The 19,867-nt window shown below is 44.6% G+C and overlaps 1 protein-coding gene and 1 pseudogene across 1 annotated transcript; one reads left to right on the plus strand and one right to left on the minus strand.

The window, feature by feature from the left end:
• The first annotated feature begins 4,797 nt into the window (after positions 1 to 4,797).
• On the plus strand, positions 4,798 to 5,700 carry LOC126526687 (uncharacterized; annotated as a pseudogene).
• Positions 5,701 to 11,967: 6,267 nt separating this feature from the next.
• On the minus strand, positions 11,968 to 19,511 carry LOC129381600 (uncharacterized). The gene is made up of 3 exons (XM_055064605.2): positions 19,122 to 19,511; positions 14,489 to 14,636; positions 11,968 to 12,119 (listed from the first exon to the last, which is right to left on the minus strand). Exons 1-3 carry the CDS (start codon positions 19,455 to 19,457, stop codon positions 11,968 to 11,970), a joined length of 636 nt encoding a protein of 211 aa, XP_054920580.2. The 5' UTR covers positions 19,458 to 19,511.
• Between the last annotated feature and the right edge of the window lie 356 nt (positions 19,512 to 19,867).

Genomic DNA, 19,867 nt, shown 5'->3' on the forward strand with positions numbered 1-19,867 from the left:
ACCGTATGCTGCATATGCAAGTCAAATCTATCGAGGGTGAGCCGGCAGTCGCGGTCAAACTTGCGCACGCAAGAGAGGAGGGGGGACGAAGCGCACGCAAGGCACCGGGGAAGGGGAGGGAGAAAGGGCAGCGAAGAACCTATCGCGAAAGCGATCTGCGAAGCGGACAGAGTGCGCCGAAGGCTGATAGCTTTGTGTGGGCCGAGTCTTCGCCACTTCGCGTTGAAGCGAAAAGCAGCAAGAAGCGGCTCGCTGCTGCTGCTGTGTGTCCGCACAATCAGAGATTTGACAGCGAGTTTTCGCGGTCATCGCTTGAGATGTGTTCGTGTCGGTTTGTGCGCACGTGACAGCAAGCTTCTTAATTTATTTATTACGCGAATGTGTAGAATTATACACAGCCGATAAAAATACTATCATTTCTGCCTTTCCACCAGTAAGGCCAAGAACCAGCAGGAGCCTCCGGCGTCATCGTCTCTGCCCACCCGACCAGACCCTCATGCACCGACAGCGCTCGGATGCGCGACCTACCATGTCCGTTGGCCCCCGCTGGTACAATCTTGAAGATTGGCAGGAAAATTACGACTGAGTCAGTGAGTCTAAGCAACCAGTGGGATAAATTTCAACTTAGATATACCTTCTTCCTTACTGATCTTGCTTAGACTTGAAGCACCAGCTGCTTGCGAGGCAGCTGTTGCACCTCGACGCCTAATTCAGCAGGGTCGCGCGCTGAAGAGAACGGCGTGGCCATCATAATTTATCTACAATGTAAACAGATGTAAACAGAGTAAGAGGATTAAGGGGAAGATAATGCTCACAGTATACCGGGTCGTTTCCTGCTTGTCTGGACACGTACAACCAGGCACCCAAGCAGCCGCGGCGTGAAGCTAGCAAGTTTTCAAAATCACGAGCGGGTTTTAAGCAAATAAATAAAGCTGCAGGTCGATCATTGTAAAAGTCAGGTGACAGAGTGGTTCAGGAAAACAACCAACATAAGGCAAATGCCGTGGTTATGCTGTGGAAAGCGACAATCTTGTGACGAGATTGGTTAAAGCTTCAGCAATGGAAGCCTGTAGAAGCGACTAAATTTGTACTCGATTTTCAAGAGAAAAACGTCCCTGTGATAAAGCTACGACGCATATCGTAATAGCCTGTACATTGCAAGTAGTCCGACAACCCAGCTTTCGACTGATGCCTGTTACGACCCTTCACGCATGGCGTAGCATCGTTCCTATACGCGATTTTTGAAACACAGTCGTGAAAATGCACGTGCTAGCTTCACAAACCCAAGCGTATCTTCGCTGAAACGTTGGAATCAGTGGTCGACTGGTGTAACCGCCCGTACCTGTCGTCCCGCGGTTTGCTGGCAGCGGTTCGATACTGAGATCTGTGATATAATAATTTGAAATCTCATAGGACTTGCTTCCTCAGGTTCTCTTCAGCGCGAAGAAAAAGAAAATTGAAGCTTTGGTTTCGATTTACCTTTTTACTTTTCAAATGTAGCTCTTCAAATATTATGTAGCGTGTATTTTTCTTTTTTTGAGCTGTACGAAATTTAAATAAAACCACATACCTGTGGCAAGTTCGACAATACTGCTTCCGCGAGCAATCAAATGCGTTATTCAATAATTCAGCGACTTCAATAATTAGGTGTTTACTGTACTCGGTTCCATACAGAGCAGTCAACGCTGATGAAGCTACGCAAGAAGTACAGCCCAGAAACGTTATCACTCCGCGCGCTCCGTCCATGCTTCACTGGGCGTTCCTTCAATGCGTCGCTGCGCACCAACAGCGTTAGTCCGTGCTAGCATGCGCAAGGATGCGTTTGTCGCAGGAGACTAAGATGATTTTACAGCTTTAACTAGCGAGCAGGCCGAGTCAAAACATGCGACATTCTAGGGGATAAATACTGCCCTTAAAGACTGACAGAGGTTCCACCACAATAACGCAAGCATAACTAAATATTCTCTGTAAGGATAACATATCAGATAGTGAAGCTTCAAGCCATTTAAATTTAGTAGTCTCACTACTGTCATCGGCTTAGTTTATGGTACAGAACAAAGATCTTCGGTAAGAACACAAGAGCCAAACACAGAACCAGAATAGGATATGCATTGAACAAAAATAAACGAAATAACTATTCCTATGCATACAATGTGGCAATATACTTTCTTAACAGCCCCTACAACTATTGTCTGTCGAAGGCAACAGCGCTGAAGAACCTCAATTGATGGCAGAGATTACTTTTCAGTTGACAATAAAGAACAGTCCTCATTTTTTGAGTGGTCGCTAATGTGAATTGTTTTCTTCTATTCACACAGCAGAATCACTGAAAGACTAAACGAATTCTGAATTAACACGTGTTCAATAGTACTGGTAAAGCGCTTGCACAAAACACTTCTCTAACCAAATGAAGTGTCAAGAATCTTGAGTGGACATTAATTAAATTATGGGGTTTTACGTGCCAGAACGTTCTGATTATGAGGCACGCCTAGTGGAGGACTCCGGAAATTTCGACCACCTGGGGTTGTTTAACGTGCACCGAAGTTCACGGGTGTTTTTGCCTGCATCGAAATGCGGCCGCCGTGGCCGGGATTCGATCCCGTGACCTCGTGCTCAGCCGCCCAACAGCATAGCCACTGAGCATGCACGGCGGGTGAGTGGACATTTCAACCTACTAGTTACACAAAACGCATACTTGCAGCCCATTAGGGTTTCTCTTGAAATTTTCTAAAGCTACGTTCGACGACAGCATAGTTCTGCAAATCAATAGCGCTGTCTAGGACCTGCACTGTACTTCGGCAATGAAGCACGATACATATTTCTGGCGACAATGCCTCGTCTACTAATTGCTAGAAAGCAGCATTTTACTCAGCCGTTTTAAATATGAAGAGAAGCCGGTGTATGCACACGATGCGTTTAGTTAGTTGCTTGCTCCTGTGAAAGAATATCAGCGTCGTTTCCCTACACGGCTTCACTTTCCCTTCGTTATGCAAAAGCCGCGGGCGAATTAACTTGCGCACTAGTCAGAATACTATGGCTGTCCACCCCTATGCGTAACGAGGGGTGTATTATTTTAACCGACTCATCAAGTGAATCCCACCATAGTCTTAATCCCTAAACCGGGAAAATAGAAAGCTATTCAGAAATTCAGGCCAATCTCAGTTACGTAATATCTCTCACCAGGTTAACCGATTATATCGAAATCTTCCAAACATTTTTCAACAAGGGATGTTGTCCTCAGTTTCAGAGACGAAGTACTAAACCACGTAGCGACTGAAGAAGAAAACGTAGCAGTGAGGTTGGACCTAAAGAGCGCATTCGACACTATGTCCAATAAGCTCATCATGGAGGAACTAGAAGAAATGGGATGCGGAAAGAAAATTTTCGACTATGTCAAATCCTTCTTAACTGGTAGGACTGCCACGATAGGTTTAGAAGATATACGATCACCCAAGCTCAGCCTCGCCAACAAAGGAACTCCACAGAGATCTATACTCTCGCGCTTATTGCTAAACATTGGTATGGACAATTTGACAAGAAAGTTGCATCAAATCCAAGACCTCAAATTTGCGCTCTATGCGGATGATATCGCCTTATAGATGCACAGAGGATCGTTAGGCCACAAAGAAAGCACCCTACAAGAAGCCATCCACACCGTCCATCACTTCGTGGCAGAACACGGCATGGCCTGTGCACCAGAAAAGTCCGAATGGATCAGAATCCACGGACGAAACTACCACAACAGGTCAAACCTACACCTCCAACTAGAGAACAGCATGTTTCCAGACAAGACCAAGATTCGTGTCTCGGGCCACTGGATCCAAAGAACCAGGCGAGCGGATCACACTATCGCGACCCTAAAAGCCACAACGAAGCAAATAGCAAGACTGATAGGGAGAATCACAAAGAAAGGGAGGGGCCTGTACGAAAGCGAAACGATACGACTGGTTCAAGATTTTGTCATCAGCCGGATAACATACGTTCTACCCTATATAAACTTAAGTGGCACAGAAATCAAGTTGGTCGCCCAGATTATACGGTGCGCATACAAGGTGGCGCTAGCATCACCAGTGAACACCGGAAATGAACGACTACACGGCAGAGGAGTTTACAGGCAGCGGTTCTGATAAATCAGACATAGCGCCTGTGTCTCACACAAGCCGGACAACAACGACTGACCGAACTAAGATACTCGCTGAGATCGCGGTAATGCAGTGACCAAATCCACCAATTACACCGCCACATCAGGAAGCAAATACAAGCCACACCGATACCAAACAACATGAATCGCGATACCACAAAGGGCGAAAACAAGCCCGAGTCAAGCAACTTAAACGCTTTGGAAATAATCAAAAAGTGCAATACCTGGAAGCCACTCGGACTGCTAGAGGACACGTCAAATACAGCTATTCGCAACACGCTGCGGAAAAGAGCATTGGCGGCAGCGGCAGCGTCGAAGAAGCATCGTCAAAGTAACAACCTGCCTTTTCGCAGATAACGCCAGCTGTCCTGTGACGTCGCTACCGCGCTTGCTTCAACCTTGGTGGGCGTAGCTCTGCAAGCGTTTTTGCTGCAAGCCCTCTTTGTCCGGATCACGCCGCAGTCTTCTTCAAGCGCCACCATCGACAGAGCAAGCTATAAAGTGGTGGAAATCGAGGCCTGCTTTCACATTGGCGGCAGCGGCAGCATCGAAGAAGCATCGTCAAAGTAACAACCTGCCTTTTCGCAGGTTAGTATTTCTATACTTAGTAATTTTTCCCCTATTGCTGATGCTGCTGATGCTGCCAAATTGTGACCATGTCTTGCAATGTGATATGCGCCACTTGTGAGCTAACGCTTACTGTTTCAGACTCTATCATTGAATGTAGAGACTGTACTTCTAAATTTCACACCGGGAGATGCTCAGGAACCTCGGACACGACAATTAGGTCGAAGGGAGGTGCGTACCGCCTGGCTTGGCGCTGCACGTCCGGTAGACGGCAGAAATTACGTGTGCAACCTAACAAATCTAGGGATGATTCTGACGCGCAAGACGTGCGGCAGTTGTTAATGGCCATTAACGGAAAGCTTGACCAGATGTTGCCACTCCGAGAGGTAGCTGAAGGCATTGAAGACACTTTACAATTTCTGAGCGAACAGCACGATGAACTGCAACAAAGAACGGAGCGAAATGAAAATGTGATCCATGATCTAAAACGCAGAAATGAAATACTTGAAGGAAACTAGAGCGATGTCGATCAGCTTCAGGCTGAAATTGACCAACTTGAATGGAGGAGCCGCCGCTTAAACCTGGAATTTCATGGGATACAACACTCTGAAAAAGAAAACCTGCTCGAAAAGCCAAACGACGCAGCCGTGCAGCTCGGACTTCCACAGCTCTCAGAAAATGACGTTTCAGTTCACCGGCTGCCATCAAAGAAAGAAAAGATACCGGGTATAATATGTCGCTTCGCGAAACAAGCAGATGGGGATCGCTGGTGGAAAAGCAGAAAGAAGTTACGTGAATCGAAAGACGATGTATTCCTGCTTGAAAATGTCACGAAAAGGACTCGCGATTTGCTTTCTCAGACAAAGATATTGGTGAAGCGAGCAAACTACAAATATGTGTGGCACAGCAACGGCCGCGTTCTTGTCCGAAAAACTGACGGTGAACGCGCAGTAGCTGTTTGTACCGAGAGGGACCTTGATAAGCTCGCTTAAAAACAGTTCTTGATAACGATGGCTTGTGCAAGTGGGGAGACTTACATATTACCACAAGTATTCAGTCAGCATTTAGGCAAAAAATTTCAGCAATCCTTTAAATGCTTTCATCTAAACATCCGCTCAGTTTCTAATAAGAAAAACGGCCTCTCCTTGTTTTTTGAACAGCTTGGGCAATCATTTGATACGATACTGTTAACAGAAACATGGTCAATGAACGATGCAGATATTTTCCGTATCCCAAATTATAGTACCTTCTACTTAAATCGGTCATACTCTCGAGGAGGCGGAGTTTGAATCCTGGTAAAGGAAGTATTCGAGTGTGACTTACTGCCCGAACTTTCCGCAACAACAACTGACTATGAAATTCTAGCAATAAAAATGCATAACACCGCTATTATAGTGTGTTATCGCCCTCCCAATGGCAGCGTTAGCAATTTTTTTGATAAATTAGAAGACATCTTTCAGTTTGTTAATAAAAATCTGCTTGATTTAATTTTCGGCGGGGACATCACTATTGATATGATCCAAAATGATTCCCAAACTTTACAATTAGATATTTTACTGAAAATGAATGCTTTAGCGAATGTAATAGACTTGCCCACTAGAGTTACTGAATATTCATCATCTTTAATTGATATTTTTTTCACAAATATCATCCCTGAAAAAGTTAAGGCGGGTCTATTTGCCTATGACCTCAGTGACCACTTGCCTATATTTATTTGCGCCAAAGGGCACATTCGAGAGAAGGCAACGCAGCCAATGCAGCAGATGCGAAAAATAACCCCGCGCAATTTGTCTATATTTCGGGAACAAATAGAAGATGCCTGTTAGGATGATGTATATAAATCCAACGAAGAAAATGGGGCCTATGAAAAATTTCTTCACATTGTCAAATCGATATATGAATCTAGCTTTCCCCCAGTGCGCGTTAAGCCAAGGAAAAAAATTCGGAAACCATGGATTAACTCTGAGCTTCTCAGACGTATCGCGCATAAAAATGTTCTCTATGGCAAGTTTATTTCAACTAAAGATATCGAATTATTCCGCCAATTTAAAGTGTGCCGTAATCGCCTCGATAAAGATATAAAAAAGGCTAGGCGAGAATATTTTGCAAATTTCTTTGCAGCAGCTGCTGGATGCTCTGAGATTATGTGGAAAAGGCTCAGCTCTGTATTAAGGCATCATCCACCTATCAGTAAACTTCTTGAATTAGATATTAATGGTATATAATTATCTGGGAAGCGGCTTGCAGATACATTTACTACATATTTCGCAAGTGCAGGTAATACGCCTATGCTACCAAATGATCTTAGTAATATTCCGGTTAATAGCAAGACTATTTTCCTTAAACCTGTAGGTGAAAACGAAGTAAGCCACATAATTAAAACTCTAAACAGCAGCAGTGCGAAAGATATTGACCGGTTACAGATAAAACCTTTAAAATACGTTGTCGATATTCTGGCTCCATGCATTGCATATATTTTCAACCTTTGTCTCAGTCAAGCTATTTTTCCCAGTAAAATGCAAGAAGCACGCATTAGTGTCCTATATAAAACAAGGTGACAAAAATGACATGAGCAACTATCGTCCAATATCAATTCTCCCTATGTTCTCGAAGGTACTTGAGAAAATAATGTTAAATCGGCTTATGGATTTTGAGCTAAAACATAAACTTCTAAATGAATGCCAATTTGGCTTTCGCAACGGCCTCAGCACGGAGTGTGCCTTACTTGCTCACAAAAAGTTAATTTCAAGGGCAATTGATGAAGGAAAACTGGTTCTGGGGTTGTTTCTAGATTTTACAAAAGCATTTGATTGTGTCAATGATTGACTTCTTATTAGGAAACTCCTACGTTATGGTTACCGCGGTAAGGCTGCATTCCTCATCACATGTTATCTAGAACACCGCAAGCAAAGGGTCGGTATGAATGGTGAACTCTCTAGTCCACTGGCCGTTTCTTCTGGCGTGCCACAAGGCAGTATTTTGGGCCCTTTCCTCTTTAATTTATATATTGATGATATCATTAGTATCAGTATCAAAGCAAACTATATAATTTACGCCGATGATACTAGCATATTCGTAATAAGAAAGTCGGCGGATGAATTAGTTGAGGAAGCAAACTTAATTCTTCAAAAATTGCATGAATGGACACGTAAAAATTGTCTTAAAATAAACACAAACAAAAGAAAAGGAATAATTTTTTGAAGGAAGAATAAAAGCGTAATAATTATTACGCCTATATTGCTAAATTCAACGCCTATCGATATAGTTCCGTACTTTAATACTTTAGGTGTTATCTTTCAAGAAAACTTATCTTGGGATATGCACATAAATTCCTTGGCGGCAAAATTATCTCTAATAATCGGGCTTGTTTACCGTAACCGTCATATACTGCTAACAAAAATGATGCTGATTTTCAACACACTGTTTCTTTCTAGTCTAAACTACTGTCACTTAGTTTGGGCTACTACCACACAGGGAAATTTGGAAAAACTTTATGTACTGCAAAAAAATTCCTACGAGTCGTAGAAAATGTTCCAAAATATGTTCATACATGTGAATTTTCTATAAAATACAATGTAATGCCAATTGCCAGTATGTACGATTATCGACTCTGTAGAGCGTACAAACAAGAAATAAAAAATGGAGCCAGCTTTTTTAAGAACACTAGCGGATTTAAAAATCAACATTACAGCATATACGACCAGGTCCAGAGAGTTTTCGGAAGTAGAAACCGTCAGAACGACATACGGCCAACAAAACTATTCGTAACAACCTACCAAGATTACTGATTGCGAAACCGCTGGATTGGAAAATACCTCTTTTAAAGCTCTCTATACTTATTTCTGCCTGAACTAGATTGTTTCCCTGGCGTTCGCAAATTTTTCCTTATCGAAAACAACTAGTCCCATTGTACGAGGTGTGACACAAAAAAAAAGAGACTGATCTAATAACTTATTGTACTAACTGAATCAGTTCTGTGACATTATCACCTTCAAAGTAGTCCCCTTCAGCATTCACACACTTCTGTATTAGGTGCTGCCATTGCTGGTAACCGGTCTGGAAGGAGGTTTTTGGAAAGCTCTTCAGGAGATTCTCCGTTTTTGCCTGAACCTCTTCAACTGACGTGAAATGGGTTCCCTTTAAGAAGATTTAACTTTAGGAAGTAAATCAAAGTCGCATGGAGCCAAATCAGCTGAATAAGGAGGATGCCCCATCACAGTAATGTTTTTGCTGGTCAGAAACTGCTTGACAGATAGGGCTGTGTGAGCGGGTGCATTGCCCTGGTGCAACAGCCATTCATCACTCATCAACTGTGACCTTTCTTTCCTAATTTCTTCATGAAGTCTTTTTAGTACTTCAATGTAGTAGTGTTGATTAACAGTCTGACCCCTGGGAACAAACTCAATCATTACAATTCCATTAATGTCGAAGAAGACAATTAACATTGCCTCGAATGTTGCTTTTGACATGCGTGCGTTTTTGGGTCTTGGGGATTCTGGAGACCACCACTGCATTTACTGGCACTTACTTTCTGGGTCATAGGTAAAAATACATGTCTCATGACATGTTACAACAGATTCGAAAAAATTTGGCTCGTTTGCAATGAGTTCTAACATGTCCACACACACGTCTTTACGGCACTGTTTTTGATCAACGGACAGAACTTTTGGAACAACCTTCGCACAAATCTTCCTCATGTGTAATTCGTCCGATAAAATGCGTCGAACAGCTTTCCTATCCAAGTGAACCGGCTCCGCCACTGCACGAACACTTAGTCTTCGGTCACCACTGATCACATCACGAACTTTGGCAATGTTTTGGACTGTAATCGCTGACCTTGGGGCCCAGCATGTTCATCGTCTTCCACGCTGTCCCTTCCCCCTGAAAACCGCTTATGCCATTCAAACACACGTGGACTAGATAAAGTTACACCTTCATAAGCCTTGGTTAATATTTGAAATGTTTCTGTGGCTGATTTTTTAAGCTTCGCAAGAAATTTGATGTTGATTCCCTGTTCGGTTTTTACATCAGACATTTTTCCGGCATGATGCAGTTGCACATGTTCACTCAATGACGCAGCACTCCCAACTGGCATGATCGATTCCGTCGAAACTGGACGCATGAATAGAGGAGGTGTGTGGGATTACGTCAGCAAAACAGTTGTTGCCAACTCCACTCTTTTTTCAAACTACACACTTAGTCTCGTTTCTTTTGTGTCACACCTCGTATAGCTCATATTCTTGACTTTCATTTGTTTAGTTTGTATGAGAAATGTTATTGTTACAGCTTGTGTTATGATTATGTCTTTCTCACCCTCGTGCTTTTTGAACAGTTGCAATACCGTTGTGCCTATCATTGTTTTTTATCCTTATTGGTTAGATATGTTTTTTTTAATATGACCTGTTAGAGCACATTTTTTTTTCTTCATTTGCTTCGCATGGTTCGCGATGCTCAATATTGTGTAAAGTACATTTGTAAACAATGATGTACTACCTTCGTGCTCGCTAACGCCGCGCAAACGCCAATGTGGGGGCCTGCGGCTTCGTCAAGCTGTCCATGTGGCAGCTTTTTGCGCATGCCCCTCGCGTCATGTACTGATGCAAATAAACGTCATTGTCAAACGTCATTGTCAGATAACGGCCTCAATAAACACAACATGTACAGCCACTTCCGACGCTTCAGCAGTCGCGATAGCAATCAGACACAGCGATAGCACCAGGCACTCTGCACTCATTAGCTCCGACTCTCAAGCAGCATGCAGAATGTACAGTGCTCACGGAATGAAACGCGTCTATTTAGGGCTAACTAATGCGCATACTTTCGTTTCTACCGGCTGCAGTTCCTATCGCATCCACGTAATTTTGGCGCGTGCACTTAGATCGAAGTCAGCGTCACCTTTGGTGACCACATTCGTGGTGACATGACATGGTACCCTCGAGTACTTTGCAAATATGCGGGGTTATACTAAAGGCTGCCTGTCGCATTTCATTCCGTGAGCACTGTACATGCAAGGCAGGTCGCCACGAATCGCGCTGAGAATCTTAGGCGACGCACTCCAAGAAGAACATGCAATCATATGGTGTCCAGGACACGAGGGAATCCCAGGCACGGAGAGGGCACGCTCCTTAGCTCGAGCACTCACAACCCGAGCGTGGAACCACAGCCCTTTCCAAGATAGTCCACTTACAGGCCGAGACATCCTCGAGCACCGTCTCACGAGAGAGCGCCTTGCACCCCCACATCGGCAACTGGGGGTGCAAGAAGCCCACGCATACAGAATACAAACACACACCTATCCCCACTTGGGAAGGGCACACCACATGAATTCCACCCTACGTGCCGGCATTTGTCCATGGTGCGGTGCATGGCCGTCACTACCACATGTGACGTGGGAATGCACAAAAAGACCACAGGAAGCAAACTCGCCTGAGATGCTTACCTACAGTAGGGAGCCGTGGGAGATCCTCCTTGCCCGGCCGGGGCTAGGGGCCGAAAGGCGCCTCTTGGAGCAGGGCAGGCGGAGGGAGTAGCCAGTGTCACTGGTGTCCTAGAATAGGGGACCCAAACAGCCACTTCCCTCCCACCCTACCCTTTCCCTTCCCCTCTTCCCCTAAGAATAATCAAGTTCCTCCTCTTCCTCCTCCTCCACATAAGTAGCGCAGATGTCCATGAAGGGTTTCTTTCTCTGCGAAACCATATCGCTCAGTGCTTTATCCCCGTGCATGCTTTGGCGGTGATGACTCGGACCTAAGTTTCCAATAAAGGATAGATTACATATTTCGCAAACGAAAGCTCCGTCTCCACAACACGAGTTGAGATAACGGTTGAGATTAAGTCTGTGCTTCAATGGTTTACTACATTTATGGCAGGTGTGGCGTTTGTCGTCTGTGTCAGTGTTACGGTGTTTACGGAGATCTGTCATCCGCACGAATGAGTTACGACATCTTTAGCAAGTGTAGGGTTTCTCGCCTGTGCGCATTCGCTTATGAACATCTAGATGGGCGTATACTACCGGAATAATTGATCACATATATGGCACTTGTAGGTTCTCTCATCTGTATGCATGCGTTTATGAACACCTAGGTCATCAGAACACCGGAAGAATTTATCACATACCTCGCATCTGTAGGGTCTCTCGTCTGTGCGCGGGCGGTAATGTTCAGATAGATGATCAGCCAGGTGGAACAGTTCACCACAGGTTTCGCATTTGCGGTTTTTGCCGGTATTGTTGGGGCAATGTTCCACAAACTTCGAATTCTTCACAGACGATTGATCACATGCTTTGAAAATATGGGCTGTGTCGCGGGTGTGTTCGTTGGCGTGTCTTTGTAACACATCCCGTCTGCTCCAAACAATTCCACCGACACCGCACGACTCTTGCTGTTCCCTACTTCCGGTTCCAGTGGCATTCCTGCAAGAACCCGGACAAAGGAGCTCAATATGCAGACTCTTATTACGGGAGGACAAAAACACATTTTGCCAATTGAGAGTGACAAACGAAACCGTACGTTATTGGCAAGGTGACCTGCTGAACCTGAGTGGTGAATAAGTTGCTGCTGCGTCTTTAAGACGCTCACAAGTAGTATTCAGGCAAAAGTCCTGAAATGTGTGCCCTCGGAAGTGAGACATGCGGTATTGACAAAGATTGTTTTGCATCAGCTATAATACGTCGGCGTTTTTAGGAAGCCTTGCGTATTAAGAAGTGTAAAACGTTCGGCATGTTACACTTATGTAACACGTGAAATTGGAAAGCTTGCTGCACACGTGGTAGTGAAATTACGCTATGCAATCTGAGGGGTCAGACTTCTTCTGATACATAACGAGCCACACTGTGAAGCAAACATATCAAGCCGTAGGTCGACCACCGCAACGACACATGCTTGAACCTAAAAAGCTTCTTTCATTCTCTCCGTCATTGTTCTTGTTTTCTTCGTTCTATCGCTCGTTCTCTTTTTCATTCATTCTTTCGTTTTATCCTTCTTTCGTTTCGTTTCTGCATTTATTTTCAGCCATTACAACTTTGCCTGCCTACGGGGAATGAGCCATTCCTGATGATCATATATTTTTTTCTCTGGGCTAGACCCGCTTCTTGCGGGTAGGAGCCATTGCAACGATCCACTTTATGGTCTGCGCGCTAATAATTGAAAGTGGTGCAAAGTCCGACGTCATATGTCACAGCTCAATCCCTACATATCGTATAAGAAGAAAACAAACTTCAAACCTTTCTGCAGCTGTTGTATCAAGTCATTTAACATTCGACTCGTATTCGAACAATAAACCGTTCCCCCCGAAAGCAGTGAACAGCCGAGAAGCAGATCATCTATCCTCCCAGACGCGGTGAGCACAAATAGGTAAATTACTTCAGTGTGTTCACCCAATATGAATGAATTGTGCAGCCGAAGAAGTTTATCTTTGTTTGCTTTTTGATCTCCTTGTGCAAGTATGCACTACAGCGTGTATTGCAATCTACGTTGATGTAATATAAATAACCTGAATTCCCCTCTATTTTCTGCCCATGGCTGACAGCCTTTTTCTTGGGAAGGTAATGAAGTTTGCAAGGGCGAAGTCATTGTTGGTACGACATCTTTTGTAGAGTTTGATAGATACAGAAAAAAAAGACCGGTCTGGCAGAGCAAGGACGCCGGCGCATAGTGTATGTGTTCTCTCTTGTCTGTTGTTCTTTCGAAATATCTGAGCTAAGCTCTAGATGAATATTGTTCGCTATTGTTGCGGTAATGTGCTGTTTATTTTTTTACCTATATCTATTCTTGTTACTGCGATTAACATGAGTCATGCGATCTTATGGTGTGCTTCAACTCGTGGGGCCATATCATGTACGTTGTTTCTAATCATGCCAGATTGGCCGGTATCGTGAGTGCAATACGTAATCAATTAGAGCTAGGTAAATAAATAAATAACTGGGAAAGTGATCAACGGGCCACGAGAGCGGCAGTGTTGTTTTCGGAAAACCCGTGTAGGCCTAAGAATAGAATTCTTTGTTGCCTTCCGCGCGGGTTGTAATCAAGTTGTTTTATTTATTTGAAACATTTTATTTCGCAACCATGTCAATTATAATTTTCACTTGTTTTTCATGAGAAAATTCTGACATCGCTAAGTTTGAAAAGATCAGATGCACAAAATTTACAAATTTAACTTCCCCAAAAATATTACAACCGAAGTTCTATTAGCTGCATCTCATGGAGAATCCTCAGTGGACAAGTTTGTTTTACATCCATATGCAGTTTCCGTGAAATTGCTACAACGCAAACAAGAATTTCCAAAGTACCTACTCATGAAATAGCATATTTCAGAGGGCTGTGTTATGCACATATTTTGTGTACTTTACATGTCTCATTTGGTGTAATTAATAGAATAGTTGCATTGATTTCATTGCAGAGTTATAAATGTTTATTCTTGATGCTTGAGTTTCTCACTTCATTCTTGAGTATATGACATCAGTGAAGAACGCCATTGCTCCAATTACAGTAATAGCACTTTTCTTTATTGCAGCAAGCTTCACCAATCTTGGTGCACTGTGTTGCCGAGGAAACTGATTTCTCGTTTCCCGTGTGCCTAGATAGTAGATCCTGATCTAAAGCTTCCTGTTTACGCCAGTGTCATATAGTGTGAACAGCAGCTGGCATTTGGCATTTGAATGGGCAGAACTTCCATCCCTCGCAGAAGTTCATCAGTGCAAGCACAACTTACCCATACACAGAATTCACTATCGCCCCAACGGCTTGCTCTATCCAAAGCAATTATTGCCATTGTTTGGCTCACCTAGCTTCGTTTCCCAATAGGCCCGATGATTTTTCCATGCCCGCGCAGCTTGTGTTGGCCACTGCGTCATCGCCGCCGCCGCCGCTGCTGCTGCTGTGGGCCGGCAGTCTGAAACCGGGGCTTCCGTTTTCAGTCTTGTCTGCATGCCCTGAAAGCAGAGGTGCCAATTCCTCACTGTGAGACTAGTGACGAGGCTGCAGCATTCCGTGATATCAACGTGTAGGAAGAAAGAAGAAACACTGACAGCACTGCTGCCGTATGAAGTGATCCTCAATGTTCCGGCCATAAAAGCCCGAAACCACAACGGAGTGTAGACGAAGAGGAGAAACATGTTTTGAAAGTTGTTCATTGTTCTATGCCTCGGCAATTTATGCCTAAATCGGCGCTTGGTTGATCTTGGAATGCGTGATGTTTGTTCCCTCGCTTCTTGTCGCGCTTTGATAGTGAAATGGCGTCGTGATAGGCTACTCAGCATGAGACGTCGCTGCTACATCTGATACAACAAAATATATGATGCATGCACGGACCAAGTGCTACATACTAGCTTGCTCCTATTAAAAATGTTCATGACGGCGAGTCTGCATGGTTCTATCTTCATTAATTGTACTGGTATTGGCTGCTCATTCTCACTTAACGCAATTTCTCACTTAATGCGGAAGCTCTTCGGAATATCAATCGCTGTCTTTTATGCAAAGGTGAAATTAACGCAAGCTCTCCTCATTTACCTTTCAAATTGCTCGAACAACATTTCGCTAAGAATAATCAGTTAATACCGAAAGTGGTGAACGATTCCGGAAAGAGAACATTTGCATACGCCTCGAAAGGAAAAAAAGTCGAGCAGGAACTCCTATGGGAGTTATCAAAGTATGCGTTAGCACTGTGCCACTTGCTCATCTCCACGCACCCCAGTGTCGTTATCGTTGTTATGAAACTTATCCGGCGAGTGCAAAAGACGGCACTACGGCGACGCGAACTAGTGTGGGCGTCGCCACAAGTAGCATTCACGACGCAAGCAAAGTAATGCAGATGGCGACGCGACATGAACTTATGTTCCGATCACTATAATCTTTATCGCTCCTTATCGCCTTATCCATCCGCGTCCAACCGTTAAGAATGGAAACCGAACGTACCCGGCTGACGGCAGCGCCGCACCGACTATGCCTTAAAAGCGATATGCGATGACGACAAATAGCGCCGACTTCTAATAGCTTCGCGTGCTGTGTTATCGCTGCTTACTTATTGTTCAATAGAGACACGCGGACCAATATCTTGAAAGCAATCTGCAAAAGTGGCTGGGGGCGGCGTTTGCTCAGAGCTCCGCGCGGCTTTGTGTTGTCACCGCTTCTTTGGCTTTGAAGCGCGAGACAGCACGAAGGTCAATTTGCTCGCTGCTGCGGGCGCTATGTTGAAAGCGGGCGTCTTAATGGACGCACGGACGGTCTTCTCCTTCGGTAAGTACATAAATGCTTACGGATCTAAAAATTCGGCTTCATGCAGATTGCTCAAAAAAAAGAACTTTTCTTTTACTGTAAAGCTTTCATTCTGAGAAATTCGCGTGGGGTTTCTTCGTACATTTGTGCTATACGGGGGTGCAGGAGAATTTTTCCTTTCCAAAATTCGGCTTAGCTTCGGACGCCTGGTTATCTCAAGGACGGATACAGAGTAGCCTGCAGACTTGTAAAGCCTAGTTTAGTTGCACAAAAGATACGGAAATGCGGCGTACTCCGCGAAGCCAGGGAACGCGAAGCATTTCGGATCTACAGCTGCAGTTGAAAAAGATCAGCACAAGTGACCGATGATCCGAGAAGATAAAATGTGGTACACGACGCTGTTGTTCCCGATTCGGTCGTAAACGAGAGTGCCAGGGACCCGCTTCTTGAAACATGAATCACGTGGCAGTTACGATACCAGTGTGCACTGGAACAAGGGTGCCGCGCGCCTCAATTTCCCTGCTCCGGTTATCGGTCACTTGTGCCAATGCTTTACCGCTCTCTTTTACCATGTGGCCTGGTACAGGCTACCCCTAGTAATAGCGGGTGGCCTGTACCTGGCAACCCGATATTACTAGGCGTTCCGCTAAACCTTACGTGTTTGCGTAAATCGAGTGGTTAAGTGTGACGAAGACCGCCAGACGGTGACGTTGAATACGAACGTAGGGTGTACAATTACATAATTTCTGCAGCCTCCTGACCCGAATTTACGCCCGCCGATTATTGAGTTCTGCAGAGGTACTTAAGGAATTGCCGAGAGAAACGCGTATTATGACGTAATCTCCAGTAAATGTTAGCGTTTAACAATCATATACAGCGTGTATTTGCTTTTATTAGGTGGTTTGTATCAAAACGAAGTCATTTGTTGTCGGGCAATAAAACGTTAACATCTGTTCAACCTGGACCGATGATGAACTCGGTACAACGTCGCAGTTCGTACAAAGCGTGAGCTGCTACAAGATGAAATTGTTCATTTAATGTGGGACAATCCCGGAGATAGTGCAATCTCACAGCGCCCCAACACTTTAACTTTCAAGACGCAAGCAGTCGAGAAACTAGCACTTCGCGCACGCACCATACGTTTCAAAGTTCTTGATGGCTTTGCAGAGATAAAGTAGGCTTGCGATGTCGGTCTGATTAAAATAGCAGTAGTCTAATGACTAGTGCACGTGGCTGCTGTGCCGATGGCACAGCTGCAATTCCGAAAACAACGCGGGACAGGACGTACCTTTCCCGCCTACCTACTCACATACTTACCTACGGCAAAGTGCTTCTAATCAACCACAACCTAAGCATAAAACGTTATATGTGCGCTGTTCAGCTCAAACAGAAGTTACATGGATTCGCCATCCAATTAATTTCCCTTATTTCCGTGACGTGGAAAGGCATTGCTAGTTTAAAATAACTCTTTTCTTCGTACTCAGGCGTCTGTGCCAATATTGTTAGAATGAATAGTGATGGCTCTGTCAAATTTTATGGGTGATCCTGATATCAGCGCTCAGCCAAACGTAATATTTTAGCCTGTAACAGCGACCTTTTGTTCTTTAATTAGCTTTACTTTTATATTATCGGAGGAAAGTAATTAAGCATGAGCGCTATCCAGGTAGCTTGGCTCTGTTTCAGAGGTCAGGGGCAGGCACACTCCGTTCTGGAGGTCGAGTTTATACTCCATTCTTGGGTTATCATGCACATAGAACAAGGATAAGAATGCTTAGCAACATACTGAACGTCCCACAAAATTTCAGTCAAGAATTTAAAAATGGAAGACGTGTCGGAAGCGAATTAACCGAAAGCATACTGTTCGCAATAGCCTAACAATTTATTGCCGTCCTGGATTGTCCTTCCCTTCCTTTGGCAGCCATTCTGTAACCCTAATAATCCACTGGTTATCTAGCAGAACCAAATGGCCTGCCGAGCTGCATTCTTTTTCTCCTAATGTCACCTAAATATCGGCTATCCCCTCTTGCTCTCTGTGGACGCCTTGCATGTTTCGTTCTATCGCTCTATGTGCACAGCTTAGATTTTTCTCGAGTTCCTTGTTAATGTCCAACTTTCTGCCACATATGTGGGCACCAGTATAATCTAATGATTCCGCATTTTTCTTTTTAACGACAGCGGTAAGCTGCCAGTCGGGATTTGTTAATTCGTCCCGTGTGCACAGCAACCCATTATCCTGTAAATTTCCTTCTGATTGTCAGGATCCCCTGTGAGTAATTGTCCTACATCAACCAGCTCCCGTGTCAACGCTGACTGGCGATCATGGATTCTTTTTCCTTTGCCACGATATGCATCATTAATTTTGTCTCCTGCATATTATTCTTCAACGCTACCCCTTTAATTTCTCAGTTAAAGTCTTAAACATTTGTTCCAATTAATTTCCACTGCAGCAGAAGAATATAATGTCATCTGCCAAGCTAAAGACCGAGATATTCCTCGTTGATCCCCCCTGCTAAGCCGTCCCAGTCTAATAGCTGTGATACTTATGTAAGCCTGCAGTGGATAGCAATGGTAATATTGTATCTCGTTGCCTGACCCTATTCTTTATAGTAAATCTAGTTTCCTTGTGGAGACCTAAGGGAGCCATGGAATCCTTGCAGATATTTCCTAAGATATTCAAATATGCGTCTTGTACTGCTCGACTGCGCAGTGCTTTCATGACTGATGATGTCTCTACTGAATCAAATGCCTTTTCATAATCAATCAAAGGCATATACCGAGATTGAGCGCACTCCAAATATTGCTTAATTAACGGATTTATTACAAACATCTGGTCCAATGCAGTCATTACTCCATCCCTTCATGGAGCGAGCGTGTTCTCCTGGCTGAATAAAGTCAAGCGTTTTCCTGATTCTATTGGAAATAATCTTGGCGAATATATTGTTCAATACTGAAAGAAGCTCATGTGCATGTAATTCTTCAATTCTTTATCGGTTTATGCTATCGTAAGCTATAGGGAACTCAGTATCCAATCTCACACAGCAGTCTATTGCGAAACGAGCAACACTTAAGATGTTTACATAATGACCCTGTATTTACGGCGTGCAATGCATTGTTTCCCTCCACATGACATAACATAATTATTTGACTGTTGAGCAAATGTTTGCGAAAAATGTAGGTCACAAGCATGCTGCAGAAATACATACCGTTGCGTTGCCGTCATCGACTTGCATATTTAAATACGTCGATGCGGCAAGGATGGCCATGGTCTCCAACCTGACGACGGCGGCGATGGCGGCGTGGGCGTCTAGGTACTGGTACGGGCCGAAGACCGGCAGGGTGGCCAGCGCTGCAGCGGCCACAGGGTCGGCGTAGGCGACGACCCAGCAGCTCTGCCCGTAGAGGGCTTGGGCTCCCTGGGGTGTCCCGGGTTGCTGCTGGCAGTAGATGTCTGCCCAGATGTAGAGATGAAGACTGGTCCGCTCCATTCCCTGCATCCCCAGTGCGACGGGCACGATGACAAAGTTGGCTGTGGAGTCCATGTCTGAGAATGACAAGTAACAAGGAAATTGTTCTAACCAAGTAAAAAATAGACTTCGGACGAACAAACACGACATCGGCAAGTGTTGGGAGGGACGCACTCTTGGAAGAACACAACACAGAACAGTCCAAGTCCCAAACCAAGGACGCCCTCGTTTATTGTCAGCGCACGCGTTTATATATCCTGGCGTACGCTGACGTCACCAGCGAGCTCGGACGCCGCAGCAGTCTTGCAAAGCGGGCGACGCTCAGTGGAACGCCGGAGCAACGCCGGAGCACTTTGATGCGTTCCGGTGCGCGTTCATCGGAGCGCTGGTTGCGTTCGATGCAACGCGACCATAGATATGACGCGGCATCCAGCGCGCTAACGCCGTTCACGTGCGTATACGCTAAGGCAAAAGACACACAGCTA

The sequence above is a fragment of the Dermacentor andersoni genome, unplaced genomic scaffold (genome assembly GCF_023375885.2).
Source record: "Dermacentor andersoni unplaced genomic scaffold, qqDerAnde1_hic_scaffold ctg00000033.1, whole genome shotgun sequence".
Taxonomy (NCBI): domain Eukaryota; kingdom Metazoa; phylum Arthropoda; class Arachnida; order Ixodida; family Ixodidae; genus Dermacentor; species Dermacentor andersoni.